The sequence below is a fragment of the Ambystoma mexicanum genome, chromosome 4q (assembly GCF_040938575.1).
Source record: "Ambystoma mexicanum isolate Mex_15411 chromosome 4q, UKY_AmexF1_1, whole genome shotgun sequence".
Classification (NCBI taxonomy): Eukaryota; Metazoa; Chordata; class Amphibia; order Caudata; family Ambystomatidae; genus Ambystoma; species Ambystoma mexicanum.
Genome location: NC_090928.1, coordinates 681,216,924 through 681,240,857, shown reverse-complemented (window position 1 = coordinate 681,240,857; position 23,934 = coordinate 681,216,924). Strand labels below are relative to the sequence as shown.

Below are 23,934 nucleotides of genomic sequence, written 5' to 3'. Positions count from 1 at the left end.
AAGAATTGATTTCAGCTGTACGCCTTCCTGTTGCAGTGTGGCAGACCCTTGTTCCTGGTCGTTGGTCGTGGTCATGAAAGGAAGGACGTCTGGCGGGCTCCTTCGGCAGCACTCGAGAGAGGGACTCTGTAGCAATTGATTATCCTTGACTCAGTGGCCTTTTCTGGTTTTGGCACCTTTTTCGCAGCTCGAAAGAACGAACTGCTCCGGTTGGAGGTTACTTGATCCCTCGATCCTGGACTCTGGTGAGGGGACTCTGGATGAAGATTTCCTGCTCCTGTAGGGTCCACTGGATGCCCACGAAGTTTTGGGTGGATTCATACTTCCGAAGACAATGCACTCGATAATGGTTCGGGGTCCCCGGGCATCGGAATTCTGCAGTCTTGGAAAGTCGCTGTAAGTTGGTGGTTGCGCCAAAATGAAGTTTGTCTCAAGACTAGTTGGTCCCACCAGTCCAAGGGATGAAATCGTCCCTTGCAGGTCTTCACAGCACTTCCGCCCCCTCTGCACAGAGGTGAAACAGCTGTGGTTCTGGTTACAGGAGAGCCAAGTCTCGATCTCTGCAGTTCATTTGGCAGGGACGGAGAGCACCTTGACGGATGCGGTGAGCAGGAAGAGCACAGTCTCACACAAGTGTGAAGTGTGCCAGGAAACCCTAGAGGAGATCTTTTCTCTCTGGTGTACCCCAGCAGTGGATCTGTTCGCCACACAGTCCAACAGGAAGAGCAAACGTTTTTTTCCTCAAGGGAATTCCCAGCTAACGTTGCACTGGGGGACGTTTGTGGTGGATTGGACCTTCCATCTCCACCATGCCTTCTCCCCGATTCCGTCATCCCTTGGGTTCTCAGGATGTTCAAGAGATTTCGAGCGACCATGCTCTTGATCACCCTCTATTTGGCAAGGAGAACATGGTACTCCGATCACTGGTTGCCTCCGCGTCCAGATCTCCTGACACAGTCGGAGGGTTCAGTGCTCCACACAACCCCGTATTCCTACATGTGTGGCTCTTGAAAAGATGAGGTAATATGACTGCGTCATCTCAGAGGAGGTACTTGAGGTGTTGCTGGCTGCACGCACACCACCTACAAAATCTCAGTACGCGTGCAGGGGAAGAAGATTTGATGTGTGGTGCAGGGAATGCGAGATTGACCCTATCTCTTGCCCCACCACCACAGGGATGGAGTGCCTTCTGTCACTGGCCTTGACAGGCCTTCAGGTTACCATAGTGAAAGGGTATTTGGCGGCCCTGTCTCTGTTCAAGAGGTCCCCAGACCAAGGTTCCGTCTTTACTATTCCGGTCATGGCCCAGTATCTGAAAGGCCTTCTCAATAATTTTTCGCCAACCCCTTTTGTTGTCCCAGATTAGGATCTTAATCTGGTTTTGACCTACTTGATGGCGGCTCGGTTTGAGTAGAGGGACTCAAGTTTTATTCGGCGGTTATCCCTTAAGACAGCCTTCTTGGTTGCAATCACATCTGCCAGGTGGGTTAGCGAGCTGCACGCTTTATGCTGCAAACCTCCCTTTCTAAGGTTCTTTCGTGAGAAAGTTTCTCTGAGTCAGGCCCAGGTTCCTTTCTGAGTTTCCCCTGTCCCAATCTATCGATTTGCCTGTCTTTTACCCTCCTCCACATCCTTCGAAAGAGGAAGAGCAGTTCCACTGCCTTGGCCCCAAGAGAGCTTTAAGATTCTATGTTGCTCACACATCCGAGTTCCAGAAGTCAGTCCAATTGTTTGTGGCCCATTCTTTGTCTCAAAAAGGTCTTGCCATAACTAAACAAACCCTGTCACGTTGGATTGTTTCATGCAAATCCGAGTGTTACCAGTCGCCAAGCAGTGAGCTTCCAGCGGGCATCAGGGCTCACTCCACCAGAGGGGTTTTGGTCTCTAGTTCACTCCAGAGAGTAGTTCCTCTTGGGGACATATGTCGTGCAGCCACTTGGTCATCCTTGCATACATTCACCAAGCACTATGCCTTTGATGATGCACAGGGAGCTGATGCACGGTTTTGTAGGGCGGTTCTACAGAATCTACTTGTTTAAAACGTTCTGCCCTCCTCTGTTATTCTAACTGCTTCGGGAGTCTATCAAGATGAGGAATCTGCAGGAGAAAGGCAATCCATTGAAGAAGAAATTACTTCACCATAATGATCTTTCTATGGATTCATCTCCCGCAGATTCCTCCTCGACCCTCCCATCCATCCCCGCTCAGAAAGTTCTGTGGCTTGTCACTTCTGTCCAAACAAGAAGACATCTGGTGATGGCTCTTAGTTGACTGCTTCTGTCTCATTCAATAAAAAATAATAATTTTCGATCATTATTGTGTGGGATCACCCGTTTGGATGTATCCTTAAGTTTTTTACCAGCTGATTAGCCTCCTCCTGTGGTTTTTCCTTCTGCAGCGTTCATGCGGGGGTGAGAGGGAGGAACTGACGCATGGGGTGTAGTGACATGCTATATAGGACACCTGATGTCACTTCCTGAGCCGACAATCGAGAGCCGAGCAAGACAGATCAATGGCAGAGTCGAGGCCCACTACGTCCCCTGGCACAAGGTTTCCGAGCAGCAGAGCTGGATGATGGATATCTTTCAAGATGAGGAATCTGCAGGTGAAGAATCCATAGAAAATTCATTACGGTGAGTAATTTCCCCTTCTCAATCTCCCTCTCTTCTCTTTGCCCGCTCCAGCTAATCCAGAATAAGGCTACAAAATGTATCTTTGACCTCAACTTTCCTTCCCTAAATACCCCCCCCCCCCGCTGGAGCCCCGCGCTCTTCTAATTCCAACTCTCTGACTGTCAAACGCTGCTCTAAGCAGAGTGTGTGGGGCAGATCTGTCTCTGCGACTGGTGCCTCCCTTTGGAACAACCTCCCTGCCGCTCTCATATTTGAGCCAGACCACCGTAAGTTTCGTAAACTGCTCAAAACTCTGCTCTTTACCTTTTTCCTTCTTTAGTTTCCCTGCTAATCACCCCACTGCCGCTGTGACGGGTGGCCTGATCCTCATGAATGTCACAGGTTCTCAGGCCTTTCCTCACAGTCATTACCAGCAACCCCTCCTTCCCCTCACACTGCATTGCCCTGCAGACCCCTGCCTGGTTGCTCCTCGTACCACCCTTGAAAGCTGCCTGTACCAGCACTTAGCCTGAGGTTCTCCTGCTGGCTCCCCTTGGCACTTCCCTTTTGAGCCCTTCTCCGGTACTTGTCCACTCCTCTGCTCCCCTCCCCCTTTTGTCCCCCCTACTATGCACTTCTCTTCAATGCAATTGCACGGCCTAATGCCACAAGGCCTAGTATGGCCACGGCTGTATATATATTATTGTCGTGTTTTGTTTTCTTGCCAGTGTTATTTCCCCTGTTCCCTTCCCATTTTCCTTGTGGCGCTTTGAAACACAATTCTGTTGGATAAAGCACCTTAGAAATGATCAATAAATAAATTAAATGGATGGCACCACTCCGCTATGTGACACATTTTGTATCAAAGATCATCTTGACTGGCATCAAGCTCTCAGCCTTTTATTCATGCTGCTGGGTTTAAATCGGTTTCCATTACTCAATCTATCGCATCAGTATTTTAACTACTAACAATATGTCATTGGCATACTAAGCTCATGATATTGGGGTGATAAATGATCATGGACATTGGCTTTAGATTTTCAGTTGTAGCCGCCTTCTGCCGGCATCACTGCAAATGGCACCTCTGTACAATGCAAGCCTACCGAGGCCAGTAACAGAGAAAATCTGCATGATTCTTGCTTCTCCAAGGAGCCTTGCTTATAAGGATGCAGAATCTGCAGAATTGCTTTGTACTTCTTGATCCAATTTCACCATGTGGTGACTTGTTAGCAGCCTCTTTGTTTGATGTGGGTTTGCTCCACCTTAAGGAATGACATTATATACTCTGATTTATTACATTGAGGCATCAACATGGTAAATAAAGTAGAATTGTGTGAAAGGTCTAGCAAGAGAATGTGAATGTTTTCAAATACATTTTAATAACAAAATCTGAGCAATTGTTCATGCATTTTGGAAAGTGATGTTAAAATATCTTGTTGAGTGTCTGTTATATGATCTCTTTTAGGGTTCGAGTGAAACAAAACAGATATCCTATACTTTTTTTGACTCAAGGACAATCTGACATTTATCCAGAACTTATGGACCTTAGAAGCCGCACGACCCATATTGCTATGAGTTTTGCTCGTTTTGAAGACATTTTGGTATGTATCACATAACTGCTTATGAGAAACCGTTCACTCAAGCTGAAATGTGTGTTTTTCTTCAAAGTAAAGCAATTGCCAATATGGAATTGTGTTCTTACTTTCAAAGGTTCCATTCTTGCTGGATAGAAAGAATCCAAGCATGGGAGTTTATTAACAGCTGCACAAAAGCCTCCCACCCAAAAATAATTTCTAATGGACACATTCCTCCCAAAGATCCTCATCTTCTTGTTAGACTCTGTTGGTGCTATGAGGCTCCAACCTCGACCGCTTCCTCTTGTCTGCTCGATCTTGTGCCGAGATAACATCACAGGCATGAGTTTATTGTGCCGTTGGCACCATTTTCTTGTGTTCCTTTTTTTCCTTGGCAACTCTTTGGAACTTTAAGGTCACTCGTTGATCAATTTAAAAATAATTTTGAAGAAAGTCTGCTAAATTGGGCCTTAAGATTTGTAAGACCTGTACCAGATACCTATGATGGTTGCTTGTCTTTTGTGCCCAGGAAAAGACCATGTTACGGAGGAGTACAGATCCTGTCAGACCATGACGCCCAAGGCTGTGAGAGAACAGCTGGGCAGGCTTTTCCTGGCCGCCTCCAAGAAGACTCCAGAAAAATCCACACTTTACACCGCAAAAACGATTCTGACTTCAAGCAAGCTCTCCTCCTTTTTGATAACCATTCCTGGTTGGTAAATTGAGAAAAGGAAGAAAAAGAATCTCCATCACCTTTATGAGGAGTAACACTTCTTCCTCCGGGCACATTCTTTTTCCTCTTCGAGGAAACATAAGAAGAGTCACTCTTGGTCAAAGGAGTCTGGTAAGAAGCCTACATTTCCCAGTTCTGCTTCCACCCAGGAGAATGGGAGGCATTTAGGGACTCTATGTTGAAATATTTTAATAGGCTCAGAAGTCATGGAAAAAATCCCTCCCTACAGGAGTCAGTAAAGGTAAGAGCCCACACCACTGCTGCATGCCTTCGAGGTTGGACCTTGGTGAAAAGGGGAAAATCAAGGGAAGTCTACTAATGCGCCAGTGCATTCGATGGCGATAGACTGTGAGTCTACGACTGACGCAGAGGAAAGAAAAATCTGCAGCCAAGGTCTCTGAAGCAAGAACAGCATTGCGGTTGGCTCCGGTTACATCGGAGCCGGCACTGGCTGAGCCAAGTCCTTTGGTGTGCAGACACTTGATAGAAGAGCCTGTGTCGTATCTATTTCAGTGGACGAGTTACTACTACAAACCTTGACTGAGATTAGCTCAATTGAAAAGATTTTTGACATAATTTGAAGATGAGCAGGAGGCAGCACCACCTGTGTTTCAGTTTACATCCGATATTCCTGGAGAATCTTGGTTAGAGGACATATTGGACACCCACTCCACTGATTCCCAATGACAACTAACAGAAGGCCTGCAAGAGGTAAGTGGCCTCAACACATCTCCTGCATCTGAAATTGGATTTGACCCCATTTCAGCCTTTGGGCCAAATGTTGGCTCATATAGCTCTCTTGTTGTTAGAGCCACAGACATGCTAAACCCGGTTTCTTCTTCTGAAGAGGTTATAGTGCACCTATTTTCTGATATTCTGTAGCCTAAAGTAGTCTGAAAATAGTGTTGCCAAAGCATATAGGCAGTTTGTAAGTTTTTCAAAGGTGAAGAACAAATGGCACAAATATTCTTAGGAATCCCTCTCCTAACCCAACCACCTTAAGGGATGCTCATAGATGGATCCTCGATCAGTACTCCACCAGTCAAGCTCAGGCACGGTAGCGGTAGGGCAAGGACTTAACGCTAGTTAAACCCTAGGGAAGTAGGAAAAGGTATGTCCACCAATTTGATTCAGGGACCACTTCTGGGGTACCTGAAATCTCTGGGCCCCGGTGTCTTGGATCTGTTGGTGGGGGTCTGGTGTAGCAGATGCAGAGGTCACTTTCGTCCTCTGCAATTAGGTCTGGCTAATCAGCAGTTCCGCGTTCTGGCGAGATGAATTCTGACACTGGACAGCTGCATAACCCTGGCATGATAAAGAAAGGACAACCACATCAATTACCTTAGAGGACCCCCCAGGACACAGAATGGAAATCAGCAATGGCCAATGCAAAGAAATGGAAGAAGACGGCATTTGTGGCTGAAACAAAGAAACAGGTCCTGCAAGTCAACCCTTCATGCTCAACAGCTGCAATTTCATGGTTAAGCCTCTTGTTTCCTAAGTCCAGGGTCTGCGAAGTCCCCAGTCCGAACTTGGGATGGCGTTGTCTGCAGTGAGGTAGGCCATGAGCTAGATGTTTTCCAAGCCCCTCCGATGGCTTCCAAGGGCAGGATTCTCAAGCAGCCATCAAGACTGGTTGTTCCCAATGGGTATGGGGTCGAAGCACCGATCAAGACTTTCTGGAGACCAGCAAAGGAGTAGGGCATCGCCAGGACAGTTGATGAAGACAATGCTGGTTGGCTGCAACAAGGTGTTAGGGGTTTTCCGCAAGATGCTCCTCTTCTTACGGGTTGTGGCTCCAATGACAATCTGATGAATGGTTGAAGTTGCTCCTGCGCCCACCAATGGTAAGGGCGGGCACCATTCAAACTGGCAAAGGACGTCCAATCCTGTACAGTTTCTGGCCAACACATCTGCTCAGCAACAGACACACTTTGGCATGGATTTGGACTGGAACCAGTCAGTCCCAGTCCCCACATCCAGACATAGACTGCCACTTTCCCTGGGAAAAGCTGAAGTTTGCCCCAGACTTTCTATATATGGCCATCGAAGGCAGAAAGATCCAACAACAAGATTAAAGGACAGGCAAAATCTTGTGGTACGGCTATTTTAGAGTATGTGGTACTATGCTTACCAATAAGTGGTAAAATGCAAAAGTGCATGAGGCAATAATAACAAATAGTATAAAAGTATCTGCTGCCACCAGGCTGTCTTGAAGCATCAAGTTAGTAACCGCAAAGGTGCAACTATAGCTAAAGGGGCATGACGTGTCCCTTCCGCACTTCATTGTAAGGTGATGTGTTCAGGAAAAATAAACAGAGAAATTTGCTAGAGAGAAAAGAGTTCTCCTGCACTGATAACCATAAGGACTGATCAGTGTCTCCACTGCTTAGCAAGACCAGTGAACCCAAAAGGACTTTTACTGGCCCCCAAAGTCAGAAAAGGTTCTAAACAGCAGAAAAATGTTGAGTATCCCATTGATGTCTATAGAGGGAAAGCAGCAAAAAGAAAATCTCCTAGCACATGTTCGTTAAGGCTCCAATCTTTTGCATGACTTCCAGGCGACTACCAGAACTTCAGGCCTTGTCTAGTTCCCGGGAAGTATTCATTTTAGTAAAGACAAGGAATCTTTCAGAGTCTAGCAGCCATTCTTGCTGTGGGTGTTCAAAGTTTAACATTAGAGCTCACTGGAGGAGTGGTCCAGAGCAGCAACAGCTCTTCAGAGGTGAACGAGTCAGACATTTGACGAGCAGCAACTTGAGCTTCATTACATTCTTTTTCAAAGCACTATTTGCTGAAATTTATGTTTAAAGACGCATCAGTGAGAAAATCAGTCCTTCGGAATCTCATGCTCTAAATGGTTGTTCCAAAACCCACTGCCTTCGACTACAAACAGCCTTGGGCAGTCTTCCAGAAGATGAGGAATCTGTGCCAGGAATGTCCATTGGAAGACCATTGGTAATGTTTGTTCAGGTGGACACGTTCAATCCTCCCAAAGATTCCTCATCACTCTCCTTAATGGGAAGGGGATAGTAGTTTCTGAAAAGTGACCCACGTTTTTTCTATTCTGCCCTTCCTTTGCATTGCTGGAGAGGAAAAGGTCAGAACTGATAATGGCACCAATGGCTCTGTACTTAAATGCCTGTGGCATTTCAGCACAAGGTGGAGAAGAATGCAAGAGGAAGTCATTGAGCCCCCTGGTTGCTTTAAGAAAAGCTTTCTAGAGCCAGCTGCATTGAATGAAATATAGATGAGGAATCTATGGAAGGAGTTGATTTGTTTACCTGAAAAAACATTATGAAGGTAAGTAATTATTACTTTTATGATGTGTTACTCTTATAAACCTCAGGTACTGTGCAACATAACCATGAATAGAGCCAGATGGTTTTAAATAGACAGAGGTCCGTAGGATGTACAGTATTTCCCTCTGTCCTTACTGCCCTCTTAGATAGTCTGCCCAATTCACTCCTCCGGTCCTCCCTTAATGCTAGTTGATGAGTAATGGAGTCACTAAGATATTTATTAGATTTCCTGTTAGAGGGATTTGTGACAGTACTGATCACCAATATCTATAATGTTGTCCAACAAATGGTGCACCCTTTCCTGTGAAACACGACCCTTTCTCTGCAAGAAGCCTCAACTTTTTTTTCTCCTCCGAAACCTCCCTCGCTCCCCAACACACAACCAAATGCATATAAGCCTAACAGTAAACTGAACCGCTCCAATCTTAATGGTGTGGTACTAGACTCAAACTGCATGACCCATACACAAGGATGTTGCTGTGCCCAAAAAGTCCCATCATCCATTGTGCTGCACACTGGGCACTGCATGCTATCCCCAAGAAGGTGCGGAGTGACATACTGTGTTGTGTTTATATACACTCGTGCAGGCTTAATGAGCGGCATTGGTAGTTTAAAGGTTTTGAACACTCAACTTAAAATGGAGCAGCCAGTGAGCTAGATGTGAACTGCTCCTTCAGTGCCTTTATTTACTTTATTTGTTTTAATGTATTTGTACAATTGATCAACATGATTTTCATACAACTTTAATAATAACAAATATTTGATTTCATATGGGGCCGTGTCCCATGGTTCGCCGGTTGGGGGAAGGCTGGTGCAGCATCTTGTAGAATGGCGTGCCATTACTTCAGATGTGTGGGTTCTGGAGATCATAGCCCACGGCTACTGTCTTCCTTTCCGGCAGAGGCCTCACGACAATCCACCAGGGAATCTCTCTTTGAGGAGTCCAGATCCGCTCCTTGCGCAGGAAATGGTATCCCTGCTGGAGAAAGGTGCCATAGAACTGGTGCCTCTAGCGGAGAGGAACAAGGGATGGTATTCCCCTTATCTTTTTATTTCGAAGAAAGACGGAGGATTGAGACCCATCATGGACTTGCGTGGTTTGAACAAGCTCCTCAGGAAGGACAAGTTCAAGATGGTTACTCTATCAAGTCCTCCAGGCCCTTCAACTTGAGGACTGGTTGGTGTCTCTCGACCTCAAGGACGCTTACTTTCATGTGCCGATCCGTCCCAAGCACAGAAAGTACCTGAGGTTTGCGGTTGACGACTCGCACTTTCAGTTTCGGGTCCTGCCGTTTGGACCTCCGCCCCGAGGGTTTTCACCAAGCTCATGGTGGTGGTGGTGGCAACGTATCTCAGGAAAGGGGGGATTCACGTCTACCCCTACCTGGACGATTGGTTGATCAGGGCACGCTCTCCCGAGCAAGTCCTGGATCATCTGTCAGTCACCTGCCACTCCCTTCACAAGCTGGGCTTCTCCCTCAACTTAAAGAAGTCCCACTTGACGGCAACGCAACAGCTCCAGTACATTGAAGTAGTGCTCGACACGTCACTGGGGCAATGTTTCCCTCCCCAGGTGAGGGCTCATCACACTCAGCAGATGGTGCACAAGTTTCAACATGCCCAGAGTCTCCCGGCGTTCGAGTTCTTGAGCTTGCTCGGCCTAATGGCATCCTGCATTCTTCTGGTGCCAGAGGCCAGGTTGCGGATGAGATCTCTGCCATGGGCTCTCAAGATGCTGTGGTCACAGTCCTCCGGCAGGATGTCGGACCCGTTCAGGTGCCGCCCTCGGTCGCTCAGGATCTTCTGTGGTGGGCCGTTGAAGGCAATCTGATGAGGGGGGCACAATTTTGGCTACCCTAGCCGGAAGTGACGATCGTGACAGACGCATCCCTCACGGGATGGAGAGCTCATGCCAACGAGTTGAGTCAGCGGTTGTTGTTCTCCGTCAGAGTCCAGACTCCTTATCAATCTGTTGGAGCTGAGGACCGTCAGGCTTGCCCTGAAGGCTTTTCTGCCGACTGTGCGAGAAAAGAATGTCCTGATTCTGACGGACAACACAGTGGCCATGCACTACCTCAACAAAAAGGGGGGGGGGCAGGCTCACTTCCTCTGTGCAGGGAGGCGATGCAGCTCTGGTGCTGGGCCACACAGCAGGAAATTTCAATCTCGGCAGTTCATCTGGCCGGAGACGAAAACGAGACGGTTGACGCACTGAGCAGGCAGAGCGCGATCTCTCATGAGTGGGAGCTGGCTCAGGAGATTCTCCTGGAGATCTTTGCCTTTGGGGGACCCCACAAGTAGATCTCTTCGCCTCCAGTGTCAACGGGAAGTGCGAAAGGTCTGCTTGTGGGAATTTCCTCCAAGAGGAGCCCTAGGGGACGCGTTCGTGGTGGAGTGGTCCTTCCCACTGCTGTATGCGTTTCCTCCAGTCCCCGTCATCCCGCAAGTGCTGGGGAGGTTACGGAGGTTCGGTTCCCGGATGATCCTCATTGCTCCGGCATGAGCCCGGATAACGTGGTACCCGGACCTTCTCGACTTGCCCATCTGCCCTCCATGCCGTCTTCCCTACCGAGACGATCTGCTCTCACGGGAGGGGGGGTCATTCTCCATCCAGAGGTCAGATCCCTCAACCTTCACGCTTGGCTTCTGAAAGGTTGGGGTATAAGGATTGGAACCTCCCTGAAGACGTGATGGAGGTGTTGCTTTTGGCCAGACGGCCGGCAACAAAGTCTCTGTACCGTTGCCGTTGGAGAAAGTTCTGCGACTGGTGCAGGGTTAAGAATGTGGATTCTTTTTCAAGTGACATTCCTGTGGTTCTGTCTTTTTTGCTTTCGTTAGCCACAAGGGCCTGCAAGTGGGTACCATTAAAGGTTACCTGACGGCGCTGTCCATATTTAAGCGCTCGTCTGAGGAGTGTTCTTATTTCAAAATTCCTTTAATTTCTCTGTTTCTGAAAGGGCTCACTAATGTGTTTCCACCGTCACCTTTCCAGGTGCCCGGTTGGGATTTGAACCTTGTTCTAAATTTCCTAATGGGTGCTCCATTGAGCCTTTACATTCTTGTCCTTTGAGAGTGTTAACTCTTAAAACTGTATTTTTAGTTGCGGTTACTTCCGCTCGCAGAGTGAGTGAGTTGCAGGCATTTTCTGTTAAGCCACCCTTCACGGTGTTTCGTAAGGACAGGGTTGTCCTTTGGGTTCGTCCTTCCTTTCTTCCGAAAGTGGTGTCGGAATTTCATTTAAGCGAGAAGGTCATTCTTCTGGCATTTTATCCTCCTCCGCATCCTGGTAAGGAAGAGGAGAGGCTCCATAGGTTGGATCCTAGGAGAGCTTTAAGTTTCTACATTTCACGCATGTCCCGGGTTAGAGTGGATGATCAGCTCTTTATAGGTTACGCTGGAAGGTGGTTGGGACAAGCTGTTACTAAGCAGACTTTGTCTAGATGTATTATATTGGCAATTTCTGAATGTTACCGCTTGGCGGGTAAGGACCCTCTGTTAGGCTTACGGGCCCATTCTACTAGGGGTATGGCTGCCTCTACTGCCCTGCAGAGGGGTGTTCCTATTCGTACGATCTGTGAAGCAGCCACATGGGCTTCGGGCCATACTTTTATAAGACACTACTCCCTAGATTCTGTCCATGGGCAGGATCTGGCCTTTGGCAAGGCGGTCCTTTACTCTGCAATTTAATTGGGCATTCTAAATTTCTATATTCTAAATTCTTTTCCCTCCTCCATACGTTGATACTGCTTTGGGAGTCTGTCATAGATATGTAATACGTCGGAGGACCCAATCGCCTCGAAGAACAAGTTACTTTCGTACCTGGTAACGTTCTTTCGATGGGATGGTCCGACGACATATTCCATATTGCTCCATCCCTACCTGCCCCGCTACAGAATTTCTTATGCGATTGAAGCTTACGTTTCTGCAAGGCTTTCTGTGGCCATACTGGCAGAAGATTGGTGCCACACGTTCTGGGAAAAAACTACACTGAGGCTACGGGCGTCGTGCGTCCTAGTTATAACTTCAGGTGACGTTGGCTCGACGGAGGCCCTTGAGGACAGCGCGTCGACGCAGGACGCAGACGCCGAAAATTTTCCGAAGCAGCACAGCTGTGGTGATTACCTGTCATAGATATGGAATGTCGTCGGACCATCCCATCGAAAGAATGTTACCAGGTAAGAGAGTAACTTGTTCTTCTCAGGTTTTCGTCAAAATTGTTTGTGATGCCGAGATGTCCGGCCCCAAGACATTGGGTTTTAAGTGCTGCAAGGACTGCAGCTCAAAAATGTCCATCACAGACCTGCACAACATCAGTGTGTGGTGCCTCGGGGTGGACCATGACATTGAGAAGTGTGGATAATGTCAGTACATGAATACGAAGGTGCTCGGGGAACTGTGATGAATCTGATGTCATCACTCCTTTCCCAGAGGTAACCTTTCCCCATGTGGCAAGGGGACGGCAGCCGCTCCCTGATCCTGACCCTAGGGGTGGCTATATGAGGGAGGACCACATGGAGGGAGGTGACCCTCAAAGGGTTGACACGACATTGTATGAGACATGGTACCCCTCTTTCCTCTTAGGGATACAACTTCCATTCCCCATACCTTAATGGCCTATTGTAATAGCTCCCTTCAACCATCCATGGGACCTACTGATAATAGCTTTCAATATTCTGTACATAAGTTACCAAATACTGACTACCATTTCCATGCATGTGAAAGTAATGTGACGAGAAAGCTGAATGAAGCAATTAGGATCAGTGAAGGCGAGAAGCATAAGACGTGTTCTAGTGGTTGTGAGCACATGATGGATGCCGGGACATTTAAAAAACCTAACCAGCTGGCAGGAGAGAGATGCTACTTGCGAAAGCCTTGTCCTCTTGGTATCGATCGAGGGACTACTGTGCTCCTGAGAAGACTATGGAGCCAGCCGGCTCATGGAGGAGGCCAGAGGAAGAAGACTGCCAGAGCCGGTCTGCTGCATAGAGGCTGTGAGAGGAAGAGGGAAGGGGAAGACTTCCTGGCAATCTTGGGAACCGGAGAGCAGTTTCTACGCTGCCTGAACACTGAGAAGCAAGCAGGAGCTGCGAAGGATGCGGAAGCCGCAAAACGAAGTTGGTTTGCCCGTGAAGTGGAAACAGGACATCGAATCGCTGGTTTGCCTTTACCGCAGGCACTGCTTTAAGTGGGCCGGGACCTGCTGGGGCCAGGCCCCGGCAGTCTCCAGAAAGTGGGACTTAGCTGGGGCCCCCCAGTCCCACGCAACATTGGCGGGATGCATATTCCCGCTGCGACGGGAGATGCCCCCGTCATTATGTCGGGCAAGCTAACAGGAAGTGCCAGCCAGCCACAGCTATGCTGAGGCTGGCTGGCACTTAAGTCAGTGTAACTTCCTCTGATGACCACTCATCAGGATCATCAGAGGAAGTTACTGTCCCTTTGTTTGCCCTCCCCAGGTCACTGACCCGCGCAAGCTCCGTGATCTAATATGCACATTAGATCACGGAGCCCGCAGGTTCGCAGAGGGTGAAAGGCGCCTCGGGCTCAGTGATCTCTGCTCAGAGCAGATAGATCAGAGCCTGAGGCGTCTATCTTCGCTGGCAAAGCTTTATAAAAGATGCCTTGAATTGTGTACGTTTCAAGCCATCTTTTATAAACGTAGAAATATTTCTATGTTTATAAACAACGGCTTGAAACGTACACAATTCAAGGCATCTTTTATAAAGCTTTGTCGACAGACAAAGTCACCTTGGGTTTTGTCCATCAATTCTTCATAATAGATGCGTTGAATTTTTTACGTGTCAAGCCATCTTTTAGAAACGTAGAATTATGTTAAAAATGTCTATGTTTATAAAAGGTGGCTTGAAAAGTACACAAACCATAGTAAGGTAAGCACACAAGTGTGCATAACTTACTATGGTTTGTGCACTTTTCAAGCCACTTTTTTATAAACATAGAAATATGTAACATTGCCACGTTTATAAAATATGGCTTGAAAAGTACACAAACGCATACAAACATATAAATGCTCACATACATTTGTTTGTTTGCGCACCTTACTATGAGTTGTGCATTTTTAGGCCACGCCCACAAGGAAAGCCACGCCTCCAAACGAGGGACCTCCCTCAATTTCTTACCCCACTTAAAGCACTGACCGCAGGAGAACGGAAGAACGCCACAGAAAGCCAGTGAGTCCTCGGTAGGGAAACTGGAACACCGGGTGCTTTGGCAACCTTACCAAGGATAAATAAGAGTAAATGAAGCGCATAAAAGGCAATGTGAAACGCAATAATTCGAAAGGGGGAATAATAGAATGAATGCAAGATATATACAAGTTTGCAAGTGTTTCAAGTGAAACGCAGGAAAAAGCCCTGGCAGGAGAGCATACCAGGCAAAGTCAAGTTTGCTAGTGTCAAGTGAAACACATGAGAAAACCCTGGCAGGAGAATATATGATCTGATATATGACATGGTATCCAGGCAAAGTCAAGTTTGAAAGTGTGTAAAGTGAACCACATGAGGACGTCCTGGTAGGAGAATGCACCAGGCAAAGCAAAGACTATGCATAAAGAGTTACATTAAAGTGGAGAGGAAACCTGGCAGGGGAGTAGCCCAGGTGTCCTACGAAGTTGGGACTAACATGCATGTTTTTTTTTTGTTGTTGTTGATCAGAATTCCAAGAAAGACTCATACCCTTAGGAGTTTAAAGTGTCTTTAAGAGAACACCTGGGGAAGAGAGCAATCCCCTGGAACTATGAATATTATCCATTGAGAACTTGTGTTGGAGTTATGCCTTTCCTTTTGAACTTGAACATTTGTGCACTTTCAAGGCCAAAGACACATTACCCTTTTCACCTTGGAGTTACATTTTAGAATGTGAGGGCCATAATAGTATTTCGGACTCAGGACATTTTTGCTTTGGACATCTTGGCATTTGGGGCACCCTTTGTTTTTGGTTGGGGTAGGGAAATACCTCTTAGGGTAGGGACAGCAAAACATTTTCCAACCCTTTTTTATTTTGAATAAAAGGTTATAGACACAAACGTGAGCTTTCTGTGTCCGCGTCTCATTCCTGGCTCTTTACAGAACACTCAGTGGAGTTGGTGCTAAATTCCCAGCCTGTTCGGCTGCCAAATCTTTAGAAACCGACACATAAGGACCCACACCTGAGAAGACATACATCGCAGAAAACCTAAGAGATGTCAATCTCGAAGCAAGACTCAACATCTCGCTCCCACAAAAAATAAACGCAAACACAGGCATGACTCTGGTTCTTCGGAGGAAAAGGGGTAAGTCATACCTGAATAAGGCGGGCTGAGGGGGAGGAATTTCAACTTCAGATGCTCCAGTTGTTTAAGAAGGCCACAGCAGGCATGGCTCTAGGCTCTATGCCACGGGAAGTTCATGTACCAGTTGCGCCCAGAGGTTCTGGCACCAAGGAGACCAAGCCAGGTCTCACTCCCTAGAGCTCAACCTCGAATCACTCTAACCTGGCCCCAGAACAGACGGCCCTCGAGGCATTGTGGCAGAGCGCCCTCGTCTGGCCCTGTTAGGCAAGATTGTATGAAGTACCCTTAGGGTGTACTACAATAACCTTGACCACCTGGCAATAGGAACTCAACCTTTTATATAAGTCTGTACTACACAGATTGGTAGTGTGGCTGAGCAGCCAGGCTTATCTCAAGAGGGGTCAATGTCAGCTGTAGGGGAGTTGCACAGAGATTCAGTGACTAGTATTCAAATACTCACTCACACACAAGGTTTCTTGAATAAACAATTAATGTATTTATCAGTCAGTTAGAATAAGCCTTCTTCAGAAGGGAGCAATATAAAAGCAACACACCTCAAAAACTGTACACTCTTAGTTTCTAAATCAGTAAAGAACCTCTAGTCCCAACCTACACCCTCATGGGACTTCAATAGCTAGGGTGCTGGGGACATTAATATCTTACTGTTGCATTTAGAATACTCTTAGAAATTGGGAAGATTATCAGTCCAAACAAAGGAACACAAATATTCTTAAGCAGGCAAATACTTTTGGATCCTCAAATCAGAGTCATTCAGTATAACCGGTTAAGCCAAAGTCAATGGGCAAAAGTCTTATATGGGCTGAAGCACTTCTGGTAAGTAAGTAGAAAAGTCTTTGCACAATGTTTTAGAAGTCTTTGAAGAAAAGACAAATCAAATGTAGGGCCACAAGCTGATTAGACTTGCGAGTAGTAGAAGATGCAAGCAACTCTACCATGAGAGGTAAGTTCTCTCAAACTTTTACAGTACCTTTGTATTGAAGAAAAAGTGCAGCCAGATGACTTCTGTTCCTGTGCAGCTCTGCGCATCGCACTGTTCCTGGGCCTCAGTCGTGAGGACAAGAGGGAGGACTTCTGGGGACTGCTGCATTGCAATGGGACGGTCAACACTCGTAACCGGCAATCTTTGCAACAAGTGGCACTTTGGTGTTTCAGCTCCTCGGGACTACTGCAAATAGCAACACTCTGGTTTCTGGCTTTTGAAATGGACCTTCGCTGCTTCTGGGATCCCACACTCTGTTGAGGGGGCTCAGGCTCAGTCAGTCCTGCTTCCTGGGAGTCTGGAGGATCTTCCTGGAGCTCTTGGCAAGCTTAAACGCAACGCACACAATCTGGTGTTCCTCTCCCTGGCTATTCGTTTTTCCAGCAACAACTCTGTGGAAATGCAACCAGCTCCGTCTGTGGATATGCAACCGGTGCCGGGAGAATGTCCAGGCGGCTTACTTTGGAGTTGATTGGTCCCACCAACTTAAAGGGAGAAGTCGTCCTTGCAGGGGCTTCTCTGTCGATACGCATTTGGAGTTTCAGCACAGCAGCAGGGCTTCACCGGGCAAACCAACGGTCCAGAGTTGCAGTAGGCATCCTCTTCAAGTTCTTCGGTTCCTGAGTCCAGTGGTCGACTCTGCCCTCCAAGCCAAAAGCCTCACCTTTTATTCAGTTCTCTCCCATTAATTCCAGCCTAGCTGTCAGTCACCCAGCAGGATGGCTGTCCTTGCTGAATAGTCAGCCGGCCATTCACTACAGAGTGAATTTGGGTTTCCTATGAGACTAAGCACAGGGAGTTTCGGGCTCCTCCATCACTTCCTGCCCACCCCAGACACCCTGGAGCCAGAGGCAGGCTTCACTCGTGAATCCCGCCAAAGGCAAAGTGATCAAAGGGACCAAACCTGTTTTGGCACGCACAGTAAATCTCAAGAAGGACCTTTCCACGAAGAAATGGCGAAAAAAGAACACCGGGCCATTTTGACAAAAAAGGCACCCTTGGGTCCTTTACTGCATCTGCGAACACAGCCCGCGGTAAATGCACACCACGGTAGTTAAAAGAAACCACTGCCACCATTCATCGAGGAAAGGGTAACATAAACATGTTACATGAGAAGCTAGACAAAGGGGATGCTAGGTAACCCCTCCAGCACCCTATTGTAAGATAGTGTGTGATGGGTCTAGAAAGTTACAAATGTAAGTAAAGTCAATTTCACTTTACTGCTCTTGGAAACAGTTTAGCCAAGAGAAGGTATTGAAACCTTTGGGAAATCAGAAAGACTTACCTGTGCCACTGCACTGAAGGTGCTGTGTGGCACAATGTAAAATATGATGCCTATGGAGTTTGTCAGATACCACAACCAAAAGAAAGTGTTAAATAATCACATTAAAATACATGAGAGAGTCAGGCGGGGGGAAGGGGAGAGTCGCTCTCTCTCCAGGTAAAAAAATCAAGTCCTCAAAATCCAGCAAAGTTGTTGGGGGTCTCTAAGGTAGATGGAATTTAGCACATTTCTGAGAATTCTCCCCAACAGGCCCGCCCTGTTGACATTGATGATGGACCAAAGCTACATGCAGGAATGCAGGCGTCATTTCTTCGAATCCATGAGGACCATCTTTGACGAAGAGGGTGACAGTCGCTTTTAAGATGGAGACTATAGGAGGGGGTCTAGGGGTAAGACACAGGCTGGATTTCCTCACTGATTGGTCTGATCTTTTGGTGCTGACCGAGGGGCTGCACGACACGAGTGGGCTGGATACTTTGCCCGATCTCGAGATGCAGAAGGTGTCTCACTACACCACCCCAATGCACAATACAGGAAGACAGTCTGCCTCAATGCCCCAGTTGCCATTCTACAACCTGATGGACATTTTGGACAAAGGTCCGCAGTTTGAGCGAGCCCTGTCCTTCAATTTGGCCACTTCAAACTCAATTGCCACGTTATGGCAGAAACTATGCTCGATGCTGGAAGTTGATAAAGACCTAAGAAAAAAATTCAAGCCCACTAGGGGCAGGCCACTACCCTGAGTTCAAGGCCTGCTTGAACTCACGGTAGTCGAACCGATGGATAGGGATTCAAGAAAGACTTTCGCCGTAGCGTAGAGAATCTGTGCCTCTGGTAGTATGGCGCTAAAAACCATCAATGCCACCTGTACCTTTGCCAAGTACTCTCATGTTCCATGGAGAACGATTTCAGAGGCGACAGACCATTTCCCAGCTGGTGAGGTGAGGGATGGGTTCATTGACATAGTAAATTATGGCACAGAGGTTGCGTGCCAAGCCCTCCAGGTGGGTCTTGATACAGCTGACTGTCGGCCACTTTATAGGAACATCGACAGTGCTCCGGAGAGCATCCTACCTGCATGGTTTGCGGTTTTCCCTGAATGTGCAAGCGAAATAGCTTGACATGGACTTAGATGGCGAGCACCTCTTCGGGCCGAAGGCAAATGAGCCCTCTGAGTGCTTCAAGGAGTGGAAGATTGCAGCAAAGCCACTGGGCCTGGCAGTTTAGCAGCCTGCTGGGAATAGTTTCAGAAATGTCTGTAACGGATGTAGATAACATAGTCACCTTACTGTATCTACCAGAATCAGTGGATATCCACACAACAAACATTTGCCCAAGAACAAGGGATTATTTTGGGACTCTCGGAAGAATCCATGCTCAAACCAAGATCCAGGTACACACCAATACTGGGAACTGATAATACGATTGACTTGTTTCATAAGGCAAGCCAACAAGATCTCAGGAATCTATATTTGAAAGGAACACCATCCAAAATCAAACAAAATCTCTGTCCAACACAACAAAAATCACTAGCACAACTACTGCAATGTAGACCCATAATCAATAGTATCGGTTCTCTTTCATAGAGGATATCAGAATACATTGACTTCCATTTACAGCCATTGGCAGAAGGTTTAACGTCTTACATCAAAGACACCACAGATACGATACAACAATTAGAAAATATTTTTTGGAAAACATCATATTGGTTTGTGACTCTTGATGTCACTGCACTTTACACAAGTATATTACACGAAAAAGGAATTCTCACAACCCACCATTTTCTGAAAACAAGGTCAATATCTTTCCAAGAACAGAACCAATTGATTCTGGAAATGCTCAATTTCACTCTGAACAATAACATCTTCTGTTTTGGTGACTCGCTATTCAAACAAACCCAAAGGACAGCCATGGGTGGCAAGTTTGCACCCTCTATCATACAAAATCTTTATATGGTGCTTTTTGAGACTCAATACGCGTGGCAACACCCATACTTCTCAATCCATAACAAGGTAGCATTTTGGGGAAGATAAATTGATGATATAATTCTAACATAGAATGGAACAGAACAAGAACTTATGGTCAGAGATAGCTTAATGACAATACATAGAATCTGACACTCACAATTAATTGCAACAAACTAGAAATCGATTTCCTGGATCTTCATCTGTATATTAAATACAACTAAAAAAACAGACTGCTGTCAACAGTATCCTATACGCATCCAGAAATCATCCCCATCATATCATACAAAATATCCCCCATGGAGAATTGTCAAGACTTAAATGCAACTGCACAACAGAAGCAGAATTCAATTAAAATGCTAATGAAGCAATAGAACAATTCAAGAGAAGAGGATATAGTCCTAAACATCTACATAAATCCCTCCAGAAAGCAATGAGGAGATCCGGACCTGAACCGCTACATAACAAGAGCAAAAACAAGATCCATTATAATCATCAAAAGTAAAGTTTATAACAACGTATAGTACCAACAATTCTATCAAGGAAATCGTACCAAATTGGAATATTATTCAAGCGGACCTAGATATGACGACCATCTTAGAAGACCAACCAAGCATCACTTTTTGCAGATGTAAGAACCTTAAACAAATCCTCAGCCCTTCTTTTCTTTGACAATAGCAAAATAGAGAAACCAACACACATAGCCCAGCGAACCTGGCTTCAACCACCAACTCAAGGTAATTACAAATGTGGGCAATGCCACATTTGCAAATACATGATCAGTGCCAAAAAAAGACCTAATCAAACCTAATGGCTCTAAGAAAACAATTCAGGATATGATCAATTGCAACAGCAAATATATCATTTATGCAATTCAATGTGTTTGCCACAAACTGTACGTAGGAAGTACAAAAAGGAAACTCAAAATTAGGATAGGCGAGCAATTGCCAATAAGGACCTGAGATCACCCCTTTGCGATTTTCAAGAAACACATCAACAACCAGATGTTAGGGAGAATTCTCAAAATGTGCTAATACCTCTCTACCTCTGAGACCCCCATCTCTTTTGCTGAACTTTGGGACTCTGGACTCTTTAAATTCTGTTTGTTTTCTGTGTTTATTTCTTTTGTTTATGGAGTTTTAGACAACTCCATAGGCATCTATCTTTCATCTGTCACACAGCACCCTCAGTGCAGTGACACAGGGAAGCCTTTTGGCTGTCCCAAAGTACCTTCTCTGGGATAAACTACTGTTTCCCAGAGAATGTAAAGTTAAATTGGCTTTACTAGTATTTTTAAATTCCTAGACCCAGCACACACTATCTTACAATAGAGTGCAGGAGGGGTTACCTAGTATCCCTTAAGTCTAGAAACTCATGTAGCAGTCAAATGCAGTCAAATGCTACCCTTTCCTATCGAAATGGCTGGTGGCAGTCGTTGTACAGCGAACTACCATGATTTTTCCCGACTGCGAACACCGTTAGCTAAAAATCGCGGGAGCCATGTTTTTCAAGATGGCGTCTGAGCCGCCTTTGTTTAAACAGGTCCCGGTCTTCTTTTTTCGCCATTTCTTTTTGGAAAGGTCCCTCTGGAGTTTGTCTCTGCACGCCAAACTAGGGTTGGTCCCTTTGTCCCTACGCCTTTGGCAGGCTTCAGGACTGAAGAATGCCTCTGGCGCCCAGTCTCTGGGTGGGCAGGAAGGGAGGGAGTTGCCGAAAACTCCCTGTGCTTAGTCTCCTAGGAGACCCAAATGCACCTTGGCGTGATTGGTTGAATGACTGTCCGGCAAGGACAGCCACCCTGCTGGGTGAGTGGCAGCTAAGCTGGAACGAATGGGAGAAAACTGTTCAAAAGGCAAATCTCTTGGACTGAAAGGCCGAGTCGACCAATGGAACGAAAGATCCGAAGATGAGCTGGAAGAGGACAGCTGCTGCAACTCCTGGAACGTTGGTTTGCCTGGTGAAGCCCGGCTGCAGGTCCGAATCGCCAAGTTCATCTCGACAGAGAAGCCCTTCAAGGACGACTTCTCCCTTTTGAGTTGGTGGGACCAATCAATTCGTAAGCCACCTGGACACCATTCTCGAAGCTGGTTGTATTTTCCTCAGAGTGCTGCAGGAAACCGAATAGCCAGGGAGAAGGACACCAGTTTGTGCGCTTTAAGACAGCTACCGGAACCAAAGATTTGCCGTTTGCCAGCTTTGCGACCATTCCCCGTGCAGTGCAGGTGTACCCCAACGTCCTCCATCTTGTCCCCACGACTGAAGCTCAGGAACAGCGAGATCTGCAGGAACTGCCAGGAACAGAATTCTTCAGCTGTATCTTTTTCTTCTATACAAGTTACTGTGAAAACCCGACAGAGAATTTACCTCTCACTGCGAAAGTGCAAACAACTTTGGCAACTTGCATGCCTAGTCGGCTTGTGACCAGACATATGAACCTTTCTTCTGTGAACTACTTCCGAGAACCATGGCAAAGACTTTTTCGTTTAAATACAAGATCCGATTTTATCTATATAAGACACTAGTCCATTGACTTTGGCCTACCTGTTGCATTGAATCAACTCCTCTGGTGAATTCAAACTATTTGCACTGTTGAAGAGTAACTCTATTATTCGTTTTTATTAACTTATGCATTTTTTCTCACACTCTAAATGCTCTGAATGCCATTTTTCTCCTTCTTCAAAGTAGTTTAAATGTCTCAGAACCTGATAGTGTAAAGTATTGTAGTATATTTCTGAGATATTGATTACCTCCTTCTAGTGAATGTTTTCTAACTGACTGTGTAATAAATTAAGAAGTGTTTTACCAAGAAACCTTGAGTATAAGTGTCTATCTGAATACTTGTAATTACATACCTCTCTGTAACACCCTTACAAGCTCACATTCCCTCTTGATATAAGCCTAGCTGCTCAGCTCGCTACCAAAAACTGTGTGGTACAGACTTATACCAAAGGTTGGTTTTGCTTACACCTGTAGTTCTAGTTTTGTGTAGTGGTCCCAGAGGGTACTGCATACAAACTTTGCTTAACACCAGACATTACACAATTGAAATGTTTTGGACTACAACAAATAAAACCACCACTGAGAGGAGGGAATATGGAACCCTATTAAGAAGACGGGAAACGCCCTATGGACACATGCAATATTGGTCTAAATGTGGATCGGGAGATGTACCATTTCCTCTAGGAACTAGGTTCAACCACATGTATCTATTTCTTTTGAATTTTACGAATGTATCCTACATTTTGTTGTATTTGTGTGTATTTCTCTTCTATACATGGTAATATCTTTTGAACTGAACACATATATCTCCCTATAACCAAATAGGAACCATTCATAGAATACTGCGTGACAGCACAAGGCAAGTATATAAAAAAAAATGCTTTTAGGGAGCAAATATACCAATAGTCAGCCTCCGAAAACCCAAAAAGAACAACAATTCAACCTTAGCAATCTTTAAGGGTAACGATTCTCTTTATTCCATAAATAAATTGACGACATGCAAAGATTGGGGTCATTTATATTTTTTTGGAAACTAGATGTAATTGTACAATGCTAATTATATAGTATGCACAAATTGGTCCAGACCAATTCAATATGACGGCACATTCCGTTTCCGAAGGCATCGTAGAATTGCCACAATCAATGTAAATAGACCGATTCTAAATGGTGGCACAATATGCGAGGCACGAATCGCGTCATCACGCACGTCAAAATGGACGTCATTCCGCTCTACATAAACATTTCTCTCGCATTGTTTCCACGGCAATCATAACGGGATACAAAACACGAAATATGAAGAAAATACGAAACTAAGGTAAGCGCGAAAATGACCAAAAAATGTATTGGATATTATGCACCCTATTCTGTACCATATGCGAAAACCGTACTGCTTTGACTTTTTAATAGAACTCTGCATATAAAACAGTATAGAGTGTCTAGCAATCTATGTGTTAGGCACTGACAATACATTTGGAGAAAAATACAAAACGAAATTGGTTTATTATAGATGTTGCCATACAAAAATAAACATCCATATATACATATAGTAGTGGCTGTGTAGTTATGGTTAAGTTGCTGTTTCCAGAGGAAGAGCCCTTTTTGGGTGGCTTATAACTCCTCTCCCCCTGGAAGTATCCTCACCAAACTTTGCAAAAAAAGTATATGGGTCGCTCTGAA

At 45.9% G+C, this 23,934-nt stretch overlaps 1 protein-coding gene across 2 annotated transcripts in view; it reads left to right on the top strand.

The window, feature by feature from the left end:
* GPCPD1 (glycerophosphocholine phosphodiesterase 1) overlaps positions 1-23,934 on the top strand; it is a 1,217,556-nt gene that overhangs the window by 1,067,955 nt on the left and 125,667 nt on the right. For both annotated transcript variants that reach the window (XM_069608267.1, XM_069608268.1), the window contains one exon: positions 4,078-4,213. In XM_069608267.1, coding sequence (XP_069464368.1) covers positions 4,078-4,213 — 136 coding nt within the window. The remainder of the gene's footprint in view (positions 1-4,077; positions 4,214-23,934) is intronic.